The following is a 23,409-nucleotide window of genomic DNA, read 5'->3' as shown; positions in this document are numbered from 1 at the left end:
CTGAGGAAGAGAGATTAGTCAAGGAGAAGGCGCCCTCAAATGAGCATTTTAGAAGTCGGGGAAAGGTGCCAATCCATTCCAGCCTCTGCTTATATTATCATAAATGAAAAGATGGACTTTCTTGTCCACCAGAAGCCAGAGCACTCTCCTGATAACCTCTCTCCAGGCTCTGACCTTCCTGCCTCTCTCAGTCTGAAACAGCCCACACCAGAGCCCATCCCCTCTTCCCTTCACACACCATCATGCCAAGGTCACTGTTATTCCTCTCTGAGGTTTTCTGCTGTCTTTCCATCATGCAGCTGTTTCTAAGCTCCAAGTGCATCTCTCTCTCCCCCTCCCCCTCCTCCCTCCCCTCCCTCCCCCCCTCTCGTGTGTGTGTGTGTGTGTGTGTGTGTGTGTGTGTGTGTGTGTGCCTTGTGCATGTATGTAATAACAATGCTTTCTACTTACGCTATACCCCCATCCCAAGGCTCATAGGTGATGCAGGAGAATTGTCTGTATTCTGTCAATCATTTTAATAAAACGCTGATTGGCCAGGCAGGCAGTATAGGCGGGAAAGCCAGACAGGAAGTAGGGGTGGAGCAAAGAGACTGGGAGTATTCTGGAAGCAGAGCTCCTTTCGGCACTCCTGCGCAGACCACCGAAGAGGTAGCATGTAACTTGCCCAGCTGAGAAAGGTACAGAGCCAATGTGGCTAATGTAGATAAAGATAATGGGGTAACATAAGTTATAAGAGTTAACAAGAAGCCTGACCTAATGGGCCAATCAGTTTATAACCTCATGGAGTCCTGTGTGTGATTTTCTTTGGGGCCTGCCTGCTGTGGGGTACTGGGCGGGACAGATACCCCAACAAGTCGGCCCCACATACTACACATAGGTGGAAACACTATCTCCAGCACAATACTACTAAGAGGAAGAAACTTTAAGGAGGTGATTAGGTAATGAGAGTTTTGTCTATCCTTGTGAATGAATTAGCATCTTACAAAAGAGGTCAGTGGGAAGTTGTTTGCCTTGTCTATCAAAAAATGCAGCAATAAAGTATCACCTCTGAAGCAGAAAGAAAACACCCACACCCACCATAGCTGCTAGTACCTTTATCTTTGACTTCCCAGCCTACACAACTATAACTAACATATTTAAGCTGTTTTTTAAGTTATCCACTCCAAAGTATTTTGTTATAGTATACAACTGGTCCAAGATGATTTAGGACATGTTTTACAAATAAAGTATTTTCATAGATGAAATTTAGAAACACAGATAGATAAATGAAAAGAGAGAAGTGCCTCCCTAACACAGCAAGCACCGTTTTTTTTTTTTTTGTTTTCTTATTGAAGTATTCCTAGAAAAAGATGATGTCTGTTTTCACATTAAATGGGTAGTTAACAATGCATGTTGGATGGATAACTATCTTCTATGACTTCATTTTCCAATAAGTTTTCAATTTCTAACAGTGGAATTCCACTCTCATGAAAAATCCCATTTTATGGTATCCTATTACTGTTTCACCATCAAAGACTCTTTTCACCTCTTGGACTTAGTTTTTCTGTTGTTTCTTTCCTTCTGTGGGCTCCTGTCTGCTCCTGATTTGGAGGCTTTCAGGTCATATCCAACTCAAATCCTCTGAATTTTGTATCTGAAATGCATGGTGTCTTTAGCAATAAGGACTTACCTTAAACTCCTGGGAACAACCAAGAGCAACAGCAATAGCCTATATTGTTGTGGAAGTCTCTTGGACTCCCATGAGCAATACCATGCTTTACTTTTGATAATCAAACCTGTAGTTCTAATCTGGGGTCAGAATATGTGTCTCTTCATTTACGGAGGGAAGGGTCTAATTGTTTCATAAAGAGATCTTCAACTATTCTCCCTGAGGCTAGCACCACTTTAACCCTCAGTTTATGCCATCCTTTCTGGGCATGTGTGGCCTTTTGCTGTGCTGTGGTTTGTGATTTGGTGCAGTTCAGTCTTCTCATGTCTGCCAAGACTAGTACTGTATCCCCATGTGCTCGTCACCTTTGTGGCTTTTGTCAGAGGTACTGTCTCTCTGTTCTGATGAGTTCATATCTGATTCTTTAAATACCACTTTATCTTGAATGTGGCAGGGATTTTTTTCTCAATTTGTCATCTTTAATCAGAAATCTGTTATTTATTTGTGTTGGAGAGTACCTTCTGATGTTTCCATCAATCACATGCTATTATAATGATTATTTTTTTATTTCTAGATTTCTTGCTCTCTTGAAGACAGGAAACATGCTTTACTCTGTGTTCTTCAAGAGTTTAGCCCTTGGAATGGCACAAAACAAATGCTCGTGAAGGCGTCTCAGTTTGTTGGTTCCAATTCAGAATCCATATTTATATAATGTGGGGTCTCTTTTCCTTGCTGGATTGTACTCTCTGGGTCTTCAGACATTATGTCCCAGGCCATTTGCTTTCCTACTAGAGAGTATGAGAGGAACCAGTTTAGGTGGCATATTGGACAGAACCCTGAGGAGTCCAGGGTTTTCAGCTGGGATGGGGCATCTGTGAGCTAAAGCTTCTTAATGGTAGAACGGGACTTCACAACACAAGAAGTAAAACAATATGGGGCTGAAGGACAACCCTTTCTCTCAAGCCCCACTTCCTAGTCCTTGTCCTAACTCCATTACTTTCTGACAACCTTACTGTGTGGGATGAGAGCAGGCTGCTTGGATTTTCTCATGTGAGAGTGGAAATGATAACAGAATTAGGGATACCTTTATAACAGGATTGCTATAGGGATAGAGCATCGCTCAGCACAAAGTGCTTCACAAATTTTAGTTACACACAGAACTACCTTTCATTGAAAAACAATGTCCACAGCACAGCTCAGCATAGTGTTTGAAGTCAAGATCAATAACTTTTCTGACTATCTCCCTAAAGCTAGAAATGTGGCTGAAGAAACTTGTCCACATTCACGTCTTATCTCCTTCCAGTCCATTTGATGACTGGGTTCAAGGCTTCAGATGCACCACTCCCACTAACTGGATGAGATAGGGAGGCATCTGAGCACTGTGCCCCACTTCCCTTATACTGAAAGTAAACACAATTTTAGGAGGTGTTGGCAAAATGAGTTGTGCAACCTCTACAGATCCACAACAACCCTTGGATCCTAAGATCTGTGATGAAATGGGGGACCATAAAGACCCACATTTATTACTTCCGAGCACATTTCAAAATGACAGTTATAAGACACTTTTGAGGTGCTAAACAAAAAAAGTTCCATGAGTGAAGGATATGAATAGTGTTGTGGGCTACAGAGAACAAGTCCTTCACACTCGTTCTGTATGTGTGAGATGCTCACGCTCCCTTGAATAACTAGGGCTATTTTTACAGCAAGATAGGATGGAAACTCATCATTCCTGGGTCAGCTACTGCCTCTTGTCTTTTCAGACTGGTCATTTTCAAAATCAAACATTCTTGTAAGTCTAGGGCCCTATGAAATGTAGACCAACCTCACTGTCACACATTTATATCCAGTATAATAACTTACCATAGTTAAATATAATCTGTAATAGACACTCTAAGAAAGAAAGGTCTTGCTGAGACTTTCTTACATGCTACCAGCCAGACATTTCTTGTTTAGCCACTGACTACATACTTAGCTCTTCCTTTTTCTCAGCTTCTTAGGAGGTGTCCCTAGCACAGGTAAAACATTTCCAGGTAAGATATACTGGGGAAATTATCCAGACTTGTTTACTCCTCCTTGTACCTGCATCCTCTGCAATGTGATGATTCCCTTCATTAAGAGATACAACTTGGGGTTGTGAACATTGCTCAGTGATTTGTATGCATGGGGCCATGGGAGTTATGGTTCGAATATGAAATATGCCCTCACAGACTCATGTATTGGGCATTTGTTCCCCACCTAGAGGTGCTATTTTACAAGATACTAGAAACTTAGAATGCAGGGGATGTTGGTAACAGGGCTTGCCTTGGGAAATTATACATAGCCATCATTACCTTCCACATTATCTGTTTCCTGTCAACTAAGGAGTGAAGGGCCTCCCCCACTACATACTCCAATTGCCATGTTCCACAAAGTACATGGGGCCAAACAAATCCTCTGAAACCATGAACTACAAAAGATCCTTCCTCTCTTGTGACACTTCCATCAGGGACTTGGTCAGAAATAATAAAGCTAATATACTGACTTTGATTCCTAGCACTGTGCTACACACACACACACACACACACACACACACACACACACACGTGTGATGCTGTGCCAAGCTGTAAGTCTAGGATTAGATTTCTACTTCACTCTGTGAACAAATGGCTGGCCACCTGGAGAATGAAGGGCCGTGTGGACTAAGGCCAAGTCTGCTCAGTTTTCTCAGACACATGTCAAAGCTAAGCCAAAATCAGCCAAGCTTCAGCTTCAAACATGTGAGAAGCCAGCACTAAATGGCAAACCTGCAGAATAATGAATTAAATGCCTATTGCTGCCAGCATTGGTTTGTTAGGCTGCATTGCAGAGGTACAACAGATAACTAACATACCAAAGAAGCCAAAGATATAAAGCTAACTTTATATTACATGGCTGCTACACTGTTCCTGCTACCTATGGGCAATATAAATAAAAGTCTATAAATTTTAGTTTTTGAGTATAATCTTAACATAGAGCAGACATTTTATAAAACTGGTATTTGTAGGATTTCTTAAAGGTGGTTTCTATGACTATACTCTGAAACTATTAACAATAAAATTTAAGGCTAGCATCTCAACTCCCTACAAAAGCTTTATGTGGTAAATACATGAAAATATATATTTATAAATATATGTACATGTAAATATATAATGTGTATAAATATATATTATATGATAAATAAATATTTATTTCTATTCATTTTGTAAATGAGGAAACTGAGACTTAAATTGCCAAGATCTCATAGCTTAAGTTATAAAAAACTAGAATTTGCACCCCAAAACTATGCTTATGACTATGACACATAGAACGTCATGGAAGAAGGCACAGCAAAATCTGTGAATGTCCAGGCAGATTTACCTGAACCAGAGGCAGAAGAATAGTCATCATCATCAATAGGATATACTCCCGAGGCGTCTTCAATGGAGCTGTTGTCAAGGTACATGTCCTTATCAGATGTCAGCTCTGCTCTCTGAGAAGATAAAGACAAGCGATTCAGAATGGTCAGATTTGAAAGGTTCTGCTTTGTGTACTATTCCAGTTTTGCACATGCTGCATTGAAGACCTGAACCCCTACTGCTGTGCTCTGAATCCTCTTATCTAGCTATCCCTTATGCGCAATACCTTAGCAACTTACATGAAATCAAGGGCTGATCACACACACAGCCTACTGCCTTCCAGGAAGCTTGTGCAGCCTAATCTTATAACAGACATTCAAGTTCTGGCATAGGCTTCGTTCATTCCACTCCACTAAACTTGCCTGAGTATCTCTTACCCCAAGTTAATAAACTATCTGAAGCATTCTTCTTATCACAAATGAGATTTCTTGATGGAGAAAGCTAAGCTACAGAACACTCAAATCATTTAAGACTCTCTTGGAAACATAAAGCAAGGTATTATGACACTAATCACATTGGGACCCATTGAGACACACCAGACATTCACAGGCTTGGCCATACTTGGGTTTCTCACTACGCACGAGTGCTCCCAGCTACCAGGGAGGTTCAGAGATCTCTGTATAGACCAAACCTACACTGATGGCAGGCAAGGCAACCTGTGTGGAGCAGGGCCTGTGGGGCTCATCTACCAAGGGCAAGAGTTCACATCAAGCCCACTTTTTAGGCTTGCTGGCTTAGCAAAATTTAATGACAAACACAGACAAACCCACAAGGGCACTTTTTCTTGTATTATAGGTGTTTGTTGATAGAAATGTGGAGAGGGATCCAGTCACCATATACCCTAGTTTGACAGCTTCTCAGCTTTTCAATAAGAGGTTACTATTAAAATTCATCTAATTCTGCCAAAGGAGTAACTTGCATAAACTGTAGACAGAGCAGAGATGAACCTTTATAAATGGTTTTAATAAATTGATATTTTTCACCGGTATCTCAGACTAGCAGCTTCTAAACAAAGTTAGACTTTGAAACAGGCAACATGAATTATTATTCTATTTTTAATGATCAAATTGAATGTTTGTCTCTCACAGGAATTATAAAAAATATCTCCCTTACTATGTTGGTTTCAATTAGATTTCTACTAAAAATAAAACTTGGTTTTAGCAGTCAATACTAATGAGCCTTCTTGGGACGACTAGTAGGCATTGGCTCTGAACAGCAGCACTTTATCTGCTCAAGTATCAGGGGCTGGCTGGAGAGGCAGGAGGATTTTAAATGCGAGCCCACATTCTCCACGGGCCTTGATGCCTAAGAACAAAAAAGGATGAGAATCACTCTGTCTGAGCGATCACACAGACAGATTCAGAAGACGAGCCCTTAGGGATTTGGGTTCCAGCAAGCTGGTTTGCAGGCATGAGTAATTCCCCTCCCACTCTAGCCAATGTTCTGGAGCTTTCCTGCCACACAGTTAGAGCTTTCCTCTATAATTTGAGGAAGTTCTACAAAATACCAGTTTTCAAGCCTCTGACCATTCCACACTTTAATTATTAACGCTTGCAAACTGAATGGGAACCCCTGCACACTGAAGCTCCAAGCAACTGACCCCATTATATTCTCAGTTTGACTGAGGGAGAAGACTGCACATAAGCTCTCCACATTCCTGAAACCCACATCCATGGATTAAAACTGCTAGAGATTGAAAATATAACACACACACACACACACACACACACACACACACACACACACACACGTTTGAGGGTAGCCTCTACCTAGTAAGACCCTGTGTCAAAATAAATAAGTATATATAAATAAAAAATCTGTACTGAGCATACGCAGACTTTTTTTCTTGTCATAATAAACAGCCATTTGCTTAGTATTTACTTTGTATTAGCTATTGTAAGTAACCTAGAGATAACGGAAAGTACACAGGGAAAAAGCTGAATGTGTGGAACTAATGGGAAAATATGTAATTTTATATAAACGACTTGAGCATTTGTGGTGTTGGTATACAAAGGGCATCCTGGGCTCAACCTGATACATCTTCCTGAAAGCCTCCCACACTCCACACCACTAAGTTCTAGTATCTGGCATATAGTAGGTGCCCAGAAAATGCTACTTGTGTTGAACTAGTTTGTGGTCCCACCTCAAAGCTACTGCCAGTTCTACTTTGTCTTGTTAACTTATCCAAGGACCCCTTTACCCCTGTCAAATCCTGTCTGCTTTTCAGAACACAGTCTGACTTTTTCAGTCATTTTCCTTGTATGTCCTCTGGTTATGAACTTGCCTTTGATTTTGTAGCACATGTACCAATTAAGATAGAGATTTGCTGTTATTTTTAATTGGTTCATATGTATTCTCTTTGCCTCTGGTTGACAACAATATGTCGATACAGATCTTGAATAACCTGTGTGACCTTGTTCTTTGTCCAGCTCAAAGTGCATGGGTACTCAATAAATATTTGTCAGCGGAGATTACTAAATCACACTGGCTTAAGCAACCTTTGACTCAGGTTTCAGTAACACACACCAAGACCTCTAGCATCTTTGTAGTTAACCCATCTTGAATTCAAGCCTGCAAGATAACATGCCACATACTTCCAACACATTGCACTACATCTATGTAAGTGACCCAGGGCTGTAAAAGTAAGAAAAAGATTTTAGAAACCAGTTTTTCTTTTCTTAATATAGAATTCATTTTATTTTCTTTTTTTGCTCCCTCTCTCGAAGAAAATGGGCATGGCAGTGCTAATACTGAGGTACTTCATTCTTGAGTAACAACCAAGTTTCTAGTTGGTAGATGATCCAGGTGGAATTCTCCTAGAGAGCCTAGTAACATCACATTTCAAGCATGCTGTGTATCATGATGGGCTACTGGTTTAAGAGGTCACTGTGGGATCTGGATTGCTATAGGACTTGAGACAAGGCCAGGGAACACCTAGAGAAGTCTGCTTGAAGCCACCTTAGTCCTGCAGCACCATGGTGGTTCAGGGCTGTCTGGATATCTAAAGAGTTCGGAGGCAGCCAAGATTATTTGTTTTTTTATCATCGTTGGGGTGCAAGCAATTTTGACATCAAATTAAAATCATTCTCCACTGCTCATATTTCAGGAACTCTGAGAACACAGTGGACATCAGTCATATCCTTCTACAGAGTACACTTTAAGAGCAAAAAGGGTCCTTTGTACCTGTAGCAGACAATGCTTCATGAATTCCCCATTGCCACATTCCCCCTGAAACACTGTTCCAAACAAGACAAATGTAATTTTTGAAAATTTCATACCCTGTGTTGGTAAAGGATTTTGCAGTTAACATGCTTGAAAATGGTAATAAATTATGTATCAGCATTCCCTTAAGACTCAGCAATGTGCCTCTCTCTAAGGCCATGGACAGAGGAACTCTCAGCCACTGATCTTCCACCTAGTCAAACATCCACTCTCCTTGACAGTATATGCTCTGCACATGCTCAGTGCCTTAGTGGTACAGAGTGACTGGATGTAGCAACTGAGAGAAAAGTCACAGAGGCCAGCCGTGGAGCAGGCTGCAGGATTTCATGCAGAAGCTGTTTAATTTGGCTATGAGGCAGAGCTGATGCTGTTGGCTAACAGGGTTCAGAGAACAACAGAGCTGGCCTCTCAGACCTTCCCCCTCTTGGCTGCTGCAAGATGTGAATACAGGTTCAGAAAGAAAGCTGTGGAAAGCAAGGAAGTAGCAGGAAGAAGAAACGTGCTACAGGTTGGACCAGGAGGAACTGGCTCAACAGTTCTCCTCTGTCTAACATCCTACTGATCTAATTCCTCTCATGGAGAATGAGGTTGCCTAAAGTCACAGGTGCCAGCTGCCTTTCATTAATTTTGAAAAATATATTCATATTTAAAATGTAGCAGAAAGAACTCTCTGCCTAGCTTTGGACAAAGATACTGTTGTACTTTACTATAGTGGATATGACAGAGGAACAAGCCCATGGATATTTACAAACATTCATTTTAAGGGTTTGTTTAAAGAGACTAATCTACTATCTAACAATTTTCCAGGATTACCCTGTTTTCCTACATATACTACATCTGAACTATTCATAGAAAAAGCAAGGTCAAGTGTAGTTACACAGGAAAAAAAATTCTTAAATCCTATACTTAAAAACCTCATATTGCAGAGAACCATGTCAAATAGTTCTGAGTTACACAGAAATCTCAGTGGTATGTGCTTTTGTGTGTGTGCATTTGTATTTGTGTAGTCAGAAAATAAAGTGTGTAGAAAGAGAAAGGCTACTGGAAGAGACATTATGAGCAAAGTATGACATGAAAAATACTTGATTTTGTATTTTAACAAAGAGATTTTAAAAATAATAAACATAGCTTGGTTGAGGGTGTAACTCAGTGGCTGAACCTACTTCAGTGTCTTCTGCGTTCCCTGCCTTGCCCACCATCCCTGTGCTCTGGGAGGCAGCATGAGAGGAAGGCTCAACATGGAGAAGCTAGGGTTTTCTGATAGGCTGACTCTTTAGGACTTTTGAAGACAGCCCAGTTGACACCACATCTGGGAATAAATAGATAAACATTTCTTGCCTTTATAGGCTGTGCTGAAGTTAGCCCCAAACTGTGAGGAAGGCTCTCAGGAAAGATGTCCATGACTATGGAAGAAACCCCAACCCATTAAGAATACCTCCAATGAGCTATCACTGATGGCGCACAGGAGGCTGGGGCAGGAGGACCAGAGTTTAAGGTAAATTTGATTTGCAAAACAAGTTTCAAGCCATACTCAAAAATGGCATAAAAGAAGGAAGGGGGTAAGGAATGAGAGAAACTGATTTCCCGAGAAAGTAGATGCATAAAGAATGTCTTAGTGTGCTCATCCATAGAAAACTAAATGTTTCTAATAAGTCAGCAAAGTGCTAGTCTCAGGAAAAAATGTAAATGGTTGAAATAGCTTTTAAAACGTAACCCTGAGTTAGTGCAAGGAACTAACTGTGAATATTTCTCTCCATTTAACAAAGAACTGCATCCAGTCAAGAGTAGTCAGACTTACTAAGCAAAAATTCTCACGTAAAACTATGCTTTAATACAGTATTCAGTGCAATAATCAACACACATATCTTTTACCTAAATCAAAATACCTTGCCAGGGTGTTGTGTGGCCCATGAACACTAACTAGACTTTATGACCCAGTGCTTTCACAGAGAAGCCTCACTGCACTAAAAACTATTTGACTTCCAACTGCATTGTTTATTGATTCTCCTGAAATAATGCCTGGCTCAATAACTAGGTTGTTGAATAAGTTTAAAGTAACATATCAAATTTTTGGTTCAGATGATCTTACATGCTTCTTTAGCAGAATGAAGCCACCTTCCTCCCTGCCCAACATCATGCATTAGAATACACAAAATGGGATATCTAGTCCCCAGTCTCATTCCTCTTTAATCTAGAACTTGGTGACAATGAGTAGCCCTGATCAGACAAACTAAGTATGGATATGCTCATTTGCTGACAACCATATCCCTGGCACACTATTCTCCAAACCTGATGAACATAATCTGCTGGTTTACACAGGCCACCTTTTCATGTTGAAGAATGCTTAACTGAAGGAACCAAGTAAGGAGGATAACGAAACCTCTGCACCTATATACTTGACACAGCTCCTGCTTTATAGTAATTACAGAGGAAACCTATTAAAAGAAAAATATTTCATCTGGAGGCAATTTTCACTTATTGCCCTTCTGTAAGTTGTGAAGTTTGAAACTACTGCTTTACAAATCTTATTAATATATTTGCTTTTTAAAAGTACCTTCTGGGGCTAAGGAAGTAGCTTAATGGTAGACCACTTGCTTAGCATGTGTAAGGTCCTAGGTTCAATCCCCAACCCCCCCCCCCTTCTCTCTCTCTCTTTCTCTCTCTTTCCTGAAAAAAGTTGGTTTATTGCTCATACTAAACAAAATAAGAGTCTTCCTCTTTGGTAACAACCACAACAGAAAAGAAGACCAAGGGATTAAGAAAAACAAACACGAAACTGACAAGTCATACTTCTGTTTGCAGTCATGGCTTCAGATTTCCAAGCCAGGAGGGGAGCAGCCTTTGTGTTGAGTCTAATTTTTGGGCAACAGAAGCCGGGATTTCCAAAGCAATGCACAGTAAGGCAGTGCCTGGGATGGCGAGTGGGCTCTGATGAATACGCATGACACACAAAGGGAAAATGCCCATTACTTGCAGATGTCCTCCACCTCATGCCCTTTCCCTTTTTTGGAACAGCAGAGGAAAGCAGGACGTTAGTAGAGATGTTATTGTAAGCATTGCTGCCTTTCCCCTTCCCAAACTAGAATATTCCAGTATTTATATTGATATCCATATGATCACAGTTTAGATTACAGTAAAAACAGAGGCACTGTGAGCCAAACTTGAAAGATCCAAGTGTTGAGAGGGTCAGTATTAATGAATCCTAACGGAAGTAATGAGATGCTGTTTCCTGGTAGAGTCTGGCAAGAGAGAGAGGGAAAGATATTTGGAGTTTATTTCTTATTCATAAGTGTTTTTTTTTTTTAACTGTCATCATAGAACAGATTCTAAGCCAAGCATAGGATGTCAACTAGTGTGGGAAGTCCTTCTGTACTCTCTCCTTGGTTGGAACTGTCTTTGAAATTTCCTGCTTCATGGAAAAGTCTGCTGGATACTATGAGCCTGTGGGCTGAAGGTCGGTTCCCAATGTTACAAAAGAACTTTGGGTGACTGTCCAGGCAGCGAGATGTCTCTGTCAATTCTAGAGTTTTGGGAGTTGCTTACAATGCACTTCCTGTTTACTTAGATAATATTATATCCTTCTGGAGTCTTTGATGGAGTTGAAGAATAGATAGTTATAATTATAGTTTTCCTTAGTTATGATAAGATAAAGTAGATATAAATATTTTAACTATAATTCTTACTAGATACCTGTTTTGTTATGTGTGATTTTACTATGTTAAAGTTAAAACCTTCCTTTATATTTAAACAAAAAAAGGGAAATGGTGTGGGAAGCCCTTCTGTCTATGTGTTGTTTTTATTGGTTAATAAATAAATCTGTTTAGGCCAGTGGCTTAGCAGGATAGGGCAAGGCAGAAGTTCCAAACAGATAGAGAAGGAAAGAGTAGGCAGAGTCAGTGAGATGCCATGTAGCCGCCTGCAGGAGGCAGATGCACTAGAACCTTGCAAGTAAGCCACAGCTATGTAGCGATACACAGATTAATAGAAATGGGTTAATTTACGATATAAGAGCTAGCTAGAAATATGCTTAAGCTATTGGCCAAACAGTATTGCAAATAACAATTTCTGTGTGATTATTTCATTTCTGGCCAGCCAGGAACTAACAAGAAGCCTCCCACAACAGCTAACAAATTCTGGTTTGAATTTAATAATTCATTCTAAGGAGTTTTTCAACACCTACAATTCTAGGCTCATGTTCATTCTCCACCCAAATCTGAGGTGACAGAATGCCATGGGAAGTTTATTGGACAGAAAAATGGAAATGACACTCAGGAGGCAGAGGCAGAGGCAGACAAATCTCTGAGTTAAGGGTCCAGCATGATCTACAGGGCAAGTTCCAGGACAGCCAGGGCTACACAGAGAAACCCTGTCTCAAAAAACCAAACCAAACCAACCAACCAACCAAACAAACAAACAAACAAGGCAGAGGGCTGCTAAGGATGACTACACATAAATACACACACATGACTATGTACCACATACACATGCATACATCCTATGAAGCATGCATGCACACACACAAATACATAAAACAAGCCACAGATAGCAAGGATCACAGAAGAGTGATCCATTCCATTTAAGCTCATAAAGCAACAGATCTAATAAAACAGACAGGAGACCAGGAACTAACTGCCAATTGTCTTTAGCTACTTCCTGCTCCTAGTCACTTCAGGCAGAAAAATCCACTCTAAGTTAAGGAGAGTTACTTGGTTACTACAGCCTGACACCTGTAGGTCTCAGACGCCAGATAGATCTCCAGTTTCTGAACTGCTCCTGGCTTTCAGTATCCTTGCTCTGACACAGATGTTACCTGCAACTGGAGCCCTCCTTCTGATCATGGGGAGCCTGAGTTGACTCCATGACTGGATCATATAGGTGAGTTGTTTACAGGAGACAGCACTTACAGCTACTCATTTATAGTAAAGACTGAAAACACTCTGACGCTTAGAAAAAAAACACAGAAAAAAATCTAAATCAACACATTTACAATCTGAACAAAGGCAATAATGCTAAAACAGAAACAATAAACTCAAAGGTTAGGTAAGAACAGTGCTTTCACAGGTAGAGTGGAAACAGCTGTTCTGAATGACAGGCCAGGAGCACCTGGCAGAAGGTCACTGTGCAGTTTCAGCTGCCCCAGGCTATGTGTCTTCTCATTATAGAAAGGAACTGTTCTTGACCAAACTTTTTAGTCAGATAAAACAAAGGAGGCGGTCCCAACAGCTTTTAAAGAAATCATTTCCTTGATAGAGAAGCCAGGAGAGATTTCAAACTGCTTGAGGCTACAGTGGAACCCAGTGTTCAGTTTGACAGCACATGGTAAAACAAGATTATTAGCACAGCCCACATGCAAAGATGACACACAAATTCACAAGACATTTTGATTTTGCCTCATTCTTACACAAGTCTTCTGACCAAAAGAAAACTTGCAAAACTCGAATAGACTTAAATCCAGCACAGACCGCATGAGTAGAGCCTCCCATACTGCAATGTGACAAGTAGGGCGGGGGCAGGAGCTCCCAATCACATGGACCTGTCCCTCATGGAATGACAAATAGCCACATGGACTGGGCTATCCCAAAGTAAATAGTTTTTAGAAAGCAATCTTCATAGGAAAAACTTTTATTGAGTAGATGTTGATAACTACAGAAACTCACAACTAGACAGAGCATGAAAAATAGGACCCTATAGAGTATGCAGCCCCAAATGTGGTATCTATGTCATTCACCCCCTTCCTCAGGCTCAGGGATCACTTAGGAAGAGGAGATCCATGGAAGAGGAGATAGAAATATTTTTAGGAATAAGAAGCTGCAGAGAAACTGAGAAACTTCTCCATATAGGGCTGTAAGACACAGGAACTCACAGTGGCTGCGGCTACATACACAGACCTGTAAACAATCAAACCAGCGAGAAGCCCCCACATGAATGGTGGAGGGGAAGAGCTACTGTCAGTTGAAGGCCACTGGGAAGGAAGAATCAGTTTTCTTAAGGGAATGTGTGCCGTAGTAAGTCGCCCCAACAAGTTGTCAAGTTTCAGCAGATGGCCACCTCCCACATACACACTGGTAGCACTGAACAGACTCGGTGAGTCAAAACAAAACGCATATGAAATTGAGAGGGTGAAGCAGTGAGGGATTATGGGAGACACTGGGGAGGGAGTGGGTTGCTGATTTGATCAAACATATTATATACATACATGAGATTCTCAATAAATAACTAAAAGTTAACAGAGACAGAGAAGAGGTAGAGTGAGTGCCGTCCTGTTGTGCTAGGTTATGGTTGGTGCTCTTTGTCTGAAGAGCACATTCATAATCTTGAGAAATGAAGGGAACAATAAAACCATGGACAATAATATTTTTCTACCAACAGTGAACACTTTATAGGCATGCTTACTGCCATGCTGGCCAAGGGCCACAAAACTCAGAAAGGCAACCTAACTGCCTAGGAGTCTGATCTGCTCCTATCAGAACTAAGACCTGTCTGAGAAGATACCTGATGGTCTGCTCACATGATCATTTGACCTATGCTATGAGGTTGTAGAGGAAGAAAGGAGGTAAAAAAGAGGCTTCAAGATGATAAGATTTTGTGCTTTATTAAAAATATTTCAGAATCACATAAAAAGTGTTTTTAAAAGCAGCATATTTCATTATTTTTTGACTCAAAGAAGGATGAGATATGGTAATTCATTAGCAATTTTAAAGTAGAAGTTAGAAAGCATGTTCATAAATACCAATTTATTACAGATAAACATTTAGTTGGTTGAAAATATGAGAGATTAACAAAAGTAAATATTTATGAGTCATATATATGTATATGCATATATATATGCATATACATATATATGAGATCTGTCTTATTATTCTGACAATTCAAAGAATTCTTTCTCCAATTTTGTCCAAAAACAACAAAAGTTATCAGCTGATTCCACCAGGTTTTTCAGGAAGTCATACCAAAGGCTTCCTTCCACAGTGGCCCAGCAATCAAGAGTGCCGACTAAACACAATGATACAAAAGTTACCCACTCTCAAAGTATTCCCCTCACCAGAATCCTCAGTGTGTCCAAAGTAAAGGACCACCCCATTCCCATACATGTCTTCTGTAAGGCAGATTTTGGCTGAGTATGTATAAAATGTTCCTTGGGCAGGCACAATGGCAAACATCTGCAATCCCAGCGATGGGGAAAGCAGAGGCAGAAGAGTCACAAAACAAGGCCAGTTTGGGCTGTACAGTTTTAACCTGCCAAAACAACAACAGCAACAACACAAAAATCCCAAACATAAACTGTACTATATAATTTTTTAAAAATGAAAAACACCAAAGATAGCCTATTCTGGAGAGGATGTAGAGTAACTCATCCATTGCTGGTGGGAATGCAAACTTGTGCAACCACTTTGGAAATCAGTGTGGCAGTTTCTCAGCAAATTGGGAATCAATCTACCTCAGGATCCAGCAATATCACTCTTGGGAATATACCTAAGAGATGCCCAATTCCAGTCCAACTGGCCTTGTGATCCAACCAGATTCTCTGAATGTGGCCGGATTCTCTGGATGTGGCTGGCTCGGAGTCTTTCTGAAAAGTCATTGACAATGACACTGGGACTTGTTTCCTCTGCATATATTGGATTTTTGGGATCCAGTCTGTTTGGATACTCACCTTCCTGGACTTGGAGGGATGGGGGAGGAACTTAAACTTCCCACAGGGCAGGAAACCCTGACTGCTCTTAGGGATGGAGAGGGAGGAGGAGAGGGAGTGGGGGGAGTGAGAGGGTGTTGGGAGGAGGGACGGAAATGGAAACTTTTATAATTTAATAAACTTTGGGGAAAAAAAATTAATTGCGATAAACAATAAAAAAAGCCAAAAAAAAAAAAGAAAAAAAAAAGAGATGCCCAATCATACTACAAAATATTTGTTCAACTATGTTCATAGCAGCATTATATGTAATAGCCAGAACCTGGAAACAACCTAGATGCACCTCAATGGAAGAATGGATAAAGAAAGTGTGGAATATATACACATTAGAGTACTACTCAGTGGTAAAAAAATAATGACATCTTAAAATTTGCATGCAAATGGATGGAAATAGAAAACACTATCCTGAGTGAGATAACCCAGACCCAAAAAGATGAATATGGTATGTACTCACTCATTAATGGACTCTAGTCATAAACAAAGGACATTAAGCCTATAGTTCTCAAGCCTAGAGAAGACAAATAACAAGGTGAACCCAAAGAAAAACATATATAGATCCTCCTGGAAATTGGAAGCAAACAAGATTGCCAGGCAAAAGTTGGGAGCATGGGGGTGGGGGAAGGGGTGGAGGTGGGGGTGGGGGAAGGGAAGAGGTGGAGAGAGAATGGAGAAAGGAAAGACTGGAGAGAGCTTGGGGAGTGGGAGGGTGAAGATGGAGGAAGGGCAGATATAGGAGCAGGGAAGAAGATATCTCCATTAAGGGAGCCATTTTAGGGTTGGCAAGAGACTTTGCTGTAGAGGAGATCCCAGGTGTCCATAGGGATGTCCCCAGCTAGGTCTTTGGGCAGCAGAGCAGAGGGTGCCTGAACTGGCCTTGCCCCACTATCACACTGATGAATATCTCGAATATAACCATATAATCTTCGTCCAGGGATGGATGGAGATAGAGACAGAGACCCTCATCAGAGCAAGGGACTGAGCTCCCAAGGTCCAGTTGAAGAGCAGAAGAAGGGAGAAGACAAGCAAGGAAGTCTGGACCGTGAGGGGTTGGTCCACCCAATGAGACAGTGTGCCTCTTCTAATGGGAGCTCACCAAATCCAGCTGGACCGGGACTGAATGAGCATGTGATCAAACCGGATTCTCTGAATGGGGCTGAAAATGGGGGCTAACTGAGAATCCATTGATAAAGGCTTTGGGACTTGTTTCTACTGCATGTACTGGCTTTTTGGGACCCTAGTCTATTTGGATGCAAAGCTCCCTAGGCCTGGATGTAGGGGGGCGGGGGCCTTGGACTTCCCACAGGGCAGGGTTCCCTGCCCTCTCTTAAGGAGGGAGGGGGAGGGAGAAGGGTGAGTGGGAGAGCAGCAAGGGAATGGGAGGAGGGGAGGAAGTGTAAATTTTTTAATGGTAAATAAATAAATAAATAAATAAAATGAAAATCCCTTACTCAGTTTTATCTTAATTATCCAGGGAACGCAAGTGATGCAGAATCAATTGGTGCAGATCAGTGAGGTCATGGTGCACACATGTGAAATACCAAATGAAGGTGTGTCCACCCCCTAAGGGCCTCAGGACAACAGCTGAAGACCTGAAGGCTGGGGAGCAATCCCTCACCACTGTACCCAGCTGCGACTGGAAACCCCTAGCTCTGCCCAATGCTCTGGAACAGGCACATCCCCTGACTCCTCTTCCTGCAGTTTAACCTTGTGTGCTGTGGCTGTACAAGAGCAACTTCTCTCTACTCCTCCTGCTTTTGAAGCTGAAGAATGTGGCTGAATGAATGCAGCTGCCAGGACAACCTCTCTGGCATGCATGCCAGGCACTCCGCACCTACGAGCCTTTCTCCTGCCTGGATGGCCCTGTCCTACTGGCAATGGCCACAGTTTCTTCCAGTGGTCACATTGCAGGGCAGCCCCCATGGAAACCCATTTGGAACTGTTCAAGCTCAGCCCAAAGAATGCCATTTTTAAATCAGATTGTTCCTTTACATCCTATATAAAAGTAGCTGTAATCAATCGTTCTGAGTGGGTTAGGGGCTCTGTAAAACGCTGTCATTCCAAAAGCCTTAATATTGATTCTTTCCCTTTTCACAGCTTTTAAGAAAATAATTCAATGTTAAGAAACCATAAACAATTCTTCTAAACTCCACTAACATGAAACACTATCTAAATTACACGCGCGCGCACACACACACACACACACACACACACACACACACCATAACATATATGACAAATCCATCCAATACTCTGTCTTTTATTCAAGGGAGACAGAGAGTTGTTTTTTTCTTTGTAAAGTCAGTTGAATAAGCTCAATAATTATTAAGTCCTGATTAAACCTTGGCTATTCTTGTAACAGTTGTTTAGCAGGCAAGTGTGGTTTAAGGACTGAATGAAAATTCAACTTCATTTGAGATCTGGTACTTCAAATTCTCAATTTCCCAAATAATATACTATTTTCTATGTGTCTATTTTTAGAGAAAACTATCAATTCTAGGCCTGTATTTGTAGACAGTTACGATTCCAAGTGGTCACACCCTGACTGAATATCCAAATACCAGAATATGTTCAGTGTTTTTAACAAGAATTATGGTATATATGTTATTCCGTTAAGTTTGCTTTTTCCATACTAGGTCTCTTAGGAACTCAGGCAATTCAAAAGGCAATAAGTCAATATTTAAAGTTTCAATATACAGACAGTGCAATTTAGCATTTGCATCTAAAATCATACTAAAACCCATCACCAATGTCAACAGCAAATTTTCAGTTTAGATACCAAGGAAAACCACAATTTAATACAATGTTTGATATTGGTAATTTTGTTTCAAAAGAAAAACAGAAGACTTTATTAAAATACCATATGTAAAATGAAGGTAAGACTGAAATCTAAACGGAGTGACAGCCAGCAACACCATGCATCAGTGTTACGCCCACCATGGGAATGAAATTAGATCTGACCACATCCAAATGGCTGGGAAAAAAAGGGAAAACTTAACTGCTATTTGCTTTGCTCCCAAATAACAGTAATTTCAATTTCAAGGGAACTAGCAATCGTCCACTATTCATTCAAGCTTCACATTCCTGGCATGTGGTGACCAAAGGAGTTTATGGAAAGGATGGACATGAGCTCACTGTTTTTACTTGAGAAGTTGAACCCTCTCTCCACCCCTATCCCAGCCCCTCAAATTAGAAAAAGCATCTGTTTTTCACCCAACTAAATTCGGAAGAGTTGAGGGTTCTGTAAGACTCCTTAACAGGAGCTGATCAAGGGTCCAGACCATTGTCAAGCCAAGCACCCTGGAACTGTCACATGGGGCATTTCACAGCTTCACTGGCTTGGACAGCCTTTTTATCCCCAGCAAGTCATTTTAAGCAACATTTCACCCCCAGCAAACAAATCTCTGGGCTTCATCTCTTCTATTGTAGAGTGGCAGTTGCACAAAAGAGCTAAAGCATTAGAGAAACCAGAATCCGCTTGGTCAACTAATTCCAATCCCATCCTCCAGTTGGAATGCTTTTATGTGAATCAGGGCTGGCTCGTGAAAGTTACTGCAATGAAGGAAATTTCTGCATCTGTGTTGTTCAAAACGGTAGCCACCAGCCACAGACAGCTATGGAGCAGTGGGCAGGTAGCCAGTGCAGTGCAATTGAGATACTCGCTTTTTATTTACTTTTAATCAATTTATGTTCTAGTAGCCACAAGTGACTGGTGGATGGTGTTATTGAACAATGCATTTCTACAGAGATTTGAGATGATGCTTAAAACTCTGGGCCCTCAAAAGCCATCTACACTGCCAAGCTAAGCTTCTCCTTTTGGATAAGCTGCTTAACTGAATATTTGCAGTAGTCAGTGCCTAACAACTTAATTGCCCTGTCTATCCCAATCTACCTAACTAACTAGGTCATTTAATGACAATTGATTCAACAACTCTTAAGTACAGAGGTATTCTATTATTTGTTTAAAAATACAACAGGAAGGACTAGTGACACAGTTTAGTGGGTAAAGCTGCCTGCTGCGAAGACTGAAGTCTTGAGTTTGAATTCTCCAGGTTTGCCTTCTGACCTCCACACATATACTACCACATATATGTGCACATGTGTGCATTCATGCACACACACATTTTAAAATATACAATAGTAGGTTATGTGACAAATAGGTACATCAGGACACTGGAAAATTACACAGAAATAAACACAAATGAGCCATCAAGAAACATGGAGGAAGTATGACTTGTATCTTGCCTAAAAAAGAAGCCAATATGGAAAGGCTAATATTCTGTGAATCCTATTTCAGGATATTTTGGAAAAGAACTATAGTGATGTTAAAAACAGTATTTACCACGAAATTGGCATTACAAAAGAGGGAGATAAATAGGTGCAGTATACTGAACTTAAAGGCACTGAAATATCCTACGCAATCCTATAAGGGTGGATGCATGATAATATGAAGCTATCAAAACCCACAGAATACTGCAGTAAGAAGAACCTTAACGTCAATTCTGAATTACAGCTAATGATAATGTCTCAGTACTGATTTGTTAACTGCAAAAAATGCACCTCACTAAAATAAGATGTATCAGTACATAAAATGGGGGATGGGGTATTTGATGGGTAGCTTTAGTTGTCAATGTAACCCAGTCTGAAATACCCAGAAAGAGAGTCCTGCTGAGGCATTGTGTACATTGGGTTGTTTGACCAGTGGACATGTTTGCCCAGGATTGTCTCTACTGAGTTAATGGATGTAGGTAGCACCATTCCCTAGGAAAGGTGTCCTGAACTGTATGAATAAAGAAACTGAGCTAAGCACAAGCAGGCAAGCGAGCAGACACACATTCATTTCTTTCTGCTCCTAATTATTGGAGATGATGTGAATTGCTGTTTTCAGTTCTTATGACCTTGACTTCCCTTCTATGATGGACTGTAACCTGGGATTGTTATCCAAAATGAACTTTTTCTCCCCTAAGTCAAGACATTTTATCATAAAGACAGAAATTAAACTAAACAGAAGGTAGTATTTCCTACTTGATTATTCTATAAACTTAAAATGCTACCAAAAATTAAGACAAAGTCAAATTCCTAGAGAACTCTTTAGGCCTCCCACGTATTCTGAGCTACGACCTGGGGTTTGTTCCCTTCTGCAGTAAGTAGGTGCTTTTTTAGGAAATCATCATGGAAAAGATGCTTCCTGGTCAGCAAACATGAGTGCTCAGCTGTCTTCTCTTCATCATACCAGACTCAATTAGAATGAACAAATAGATGCATGCTCGCAGATTTCAGCACGACAAGTGTTATCTTTAATATTCTATACATTTGAGAATTTACAACTAAAAATGTAAATGGAAGAGATGATACCAGTTGAAAACTTTTTCAATATTTTTATACCAGTTGGAAGATCAAGCTGAATTTCACTAGGAATTATGCCAGCTTGTAGGTGGTTGAGACTCATGACATATAAATAAAGGTGTAGCTAACAGATTATTGTCTTGGAGAAAAGGTACCTGTCAACAGATCAACACATCCTAATTGGAAGAATCCTCATTATGGACAGAAACGGAATCATAATGGTTTGGATGTGATTTATCCTGAGAGTTCATGAACTGTGTGAAAGTCAGGATTTATTTTTCGTGTGTCGGTTGTTTTTATTTTAAATTATTAGATGTATTTACTTATTTCATGTGGGGGTGGGCACATTATGTGTCACAGCATACATGTGGAAGTCAGACAAAAACTTGCAAGAGTTGGTTCTCTCCTTCTACTGTGTAGGTTTTAGAGATCAAGCCCAGGTTATCAGGCTTGTAATAAGTACCTCCGAGCCTAGTAGGAAGGACCTTTACACGTGAGGCTGAGCTGGAGATCTTTAGGTCATGGGAAGAATTTCCCACCAACGGAGTTAAAGTAGGCTTTGTGGAAGCCTTGGACTCTTGAAAAGTAGATTGTGGTAAAAAGCAAATTGAGTGCTCTAGCTTCCTGTCTGGTGATATGATCTCTCCCTGACACACAACACTCCAGCCACTGTGGTGCTGTCTATGGTGGGTCCTCAGGAGATCTCAGTTGCTGACAATGCCACGCTTTTGAACTTCCCAAACTTTGAGTCAAATGAGCTTCTCTTATTTTATAAAATTATCCTGCATTGAGTGTTTCTTTATAGCAACAGAAAAACAACCATTAAAGAGGACTGCCTTAAGGTAAAAGGAGGAGTCTTCAAAGGGGAGAATACATAATCAATCAAGAGAGGAAATTTGTTATCAGAATGCCACATGCAATCAATTATTTGGTGCCTTTTCACTGGACAATCATCAGATTCACAGAACAGGAACAATTGTTATATGTTTGTAGTTGTTTTTATTCAAAGGCTAAAGAAATAGAATTCGAGGTGTTTTTTTTTCTCTTAAAAAAAAAGAAAAAGAAAATACAAGCTGAGAATGGCCCAGATGTTATCACACACACACACACACACACACACACACACACACACACACACACACACACTAATAAAAACCCTTTCACCTTCTCAAATAAGTGACCATGGAGAAATTGCTGAACGGTTATGTCAAGAGAGCAGAATTCAGGTGCAGTGCAGCCCCGCAAGTGAATTCATATTAGCACATACAAGACTGCAGTTTCAACTGCCAGCAGCAAAAGGAAAAGCAACAAGAAAGCAAAGTTCAAAAAATCTTCATCTTCACCAAGCCCTCAATTTAATTAGCCAAGAAATGAAGGACAGCATCAATATCTAAATTATTTTTCACATTGCATATTGATACATTGAAAAAACAATTTGAAATTCAAGCTATACACTTTGGATTTATATACAGAATTTTCTGTTATACTTCAATAAAAAGTTAAATAAAATAATAAAGGCTTAGCCTTAGAAAATGAAGCCTATCTCCCCAGTTAGAACATTCTCTTCATCTTTTATTTGTGCATGTATTTATGTATGTGAAATGTGTATACAGGTGTACATGCATATGTGTGCCACTTATGTGTGGAGACTAAGAGTCAGCTATGGGTAAGTGTCATTTTTCAAGAGCTGTCTACCTTGATTTTTTTGAGTCTCTCTGGGACTTAGGGATCATGGATTAGGGTAGTAATCCCTAATTCTGGCAACTGTGCCAGAATCCTCTTATCTCTGACTTTCCAGTGCCTGAATTAAAAACATACACTACCATTTTTACCTAAGTACTATGGTGGGGCACTGATTCTTCTTGTTTGTTTGTTAGGGTTTTTGTTTTGCTGTTTTGTTTGGTCTTACCAGACAGGGCTTCTCTGTATCCCTAGCTGTCCTGGAACTCGCTTTGTAGACCAGACTCACAGAGATGTACCTGCCTCTGCTTTCCAAGCACTTGGATTCAAGGCTTACACCACCATTCTCAGCTTGGAATAAAGATTCTCGATTACCTGCCAAATTTTACAGAGTGAGCTATCACCCAGTCCCC

The 23,409-nt window shown here is 40.5% G+C and overlaps 1 protein-coding gene across 1 annotated transcript in view; it reads right to left on the bottom strand.

Moving 5' to 3' along the window:
• Positions 1-23,409, bottom strand: part of Sdc2 (syndecan 2) — a 101,612-nt gene that overhangs the window by 11,385 nt on the left and 66,818 nt on the right. The window contains exon 2 of the mRNA XM_048457097.3: positions 5,024-5,135. Coding sequence (XP_048313054.1) covers positions 5,024-5,135 — 112 coding nt within the window. The remainder of the gene's footprint in view (positions 1-5,023; positions 5,136-23,409) is intronic.

This window comes from Myodes glareolus, chromosome 19, assembly GCF_982192425.1.
Source record: "Myodes glareolus chromosome 19, mMyoGla1.1, whole genome shotgun sequence".
Taxonomy (NCBI): Eukaryota; Metazoa; Chordata; class Mammalia; order Rodentia; family Cricetidae; genus Myodes; species Myodes glareolus.
This window is presented reverse-complemented; position numbering and strand designations above follow the sequence as displayed.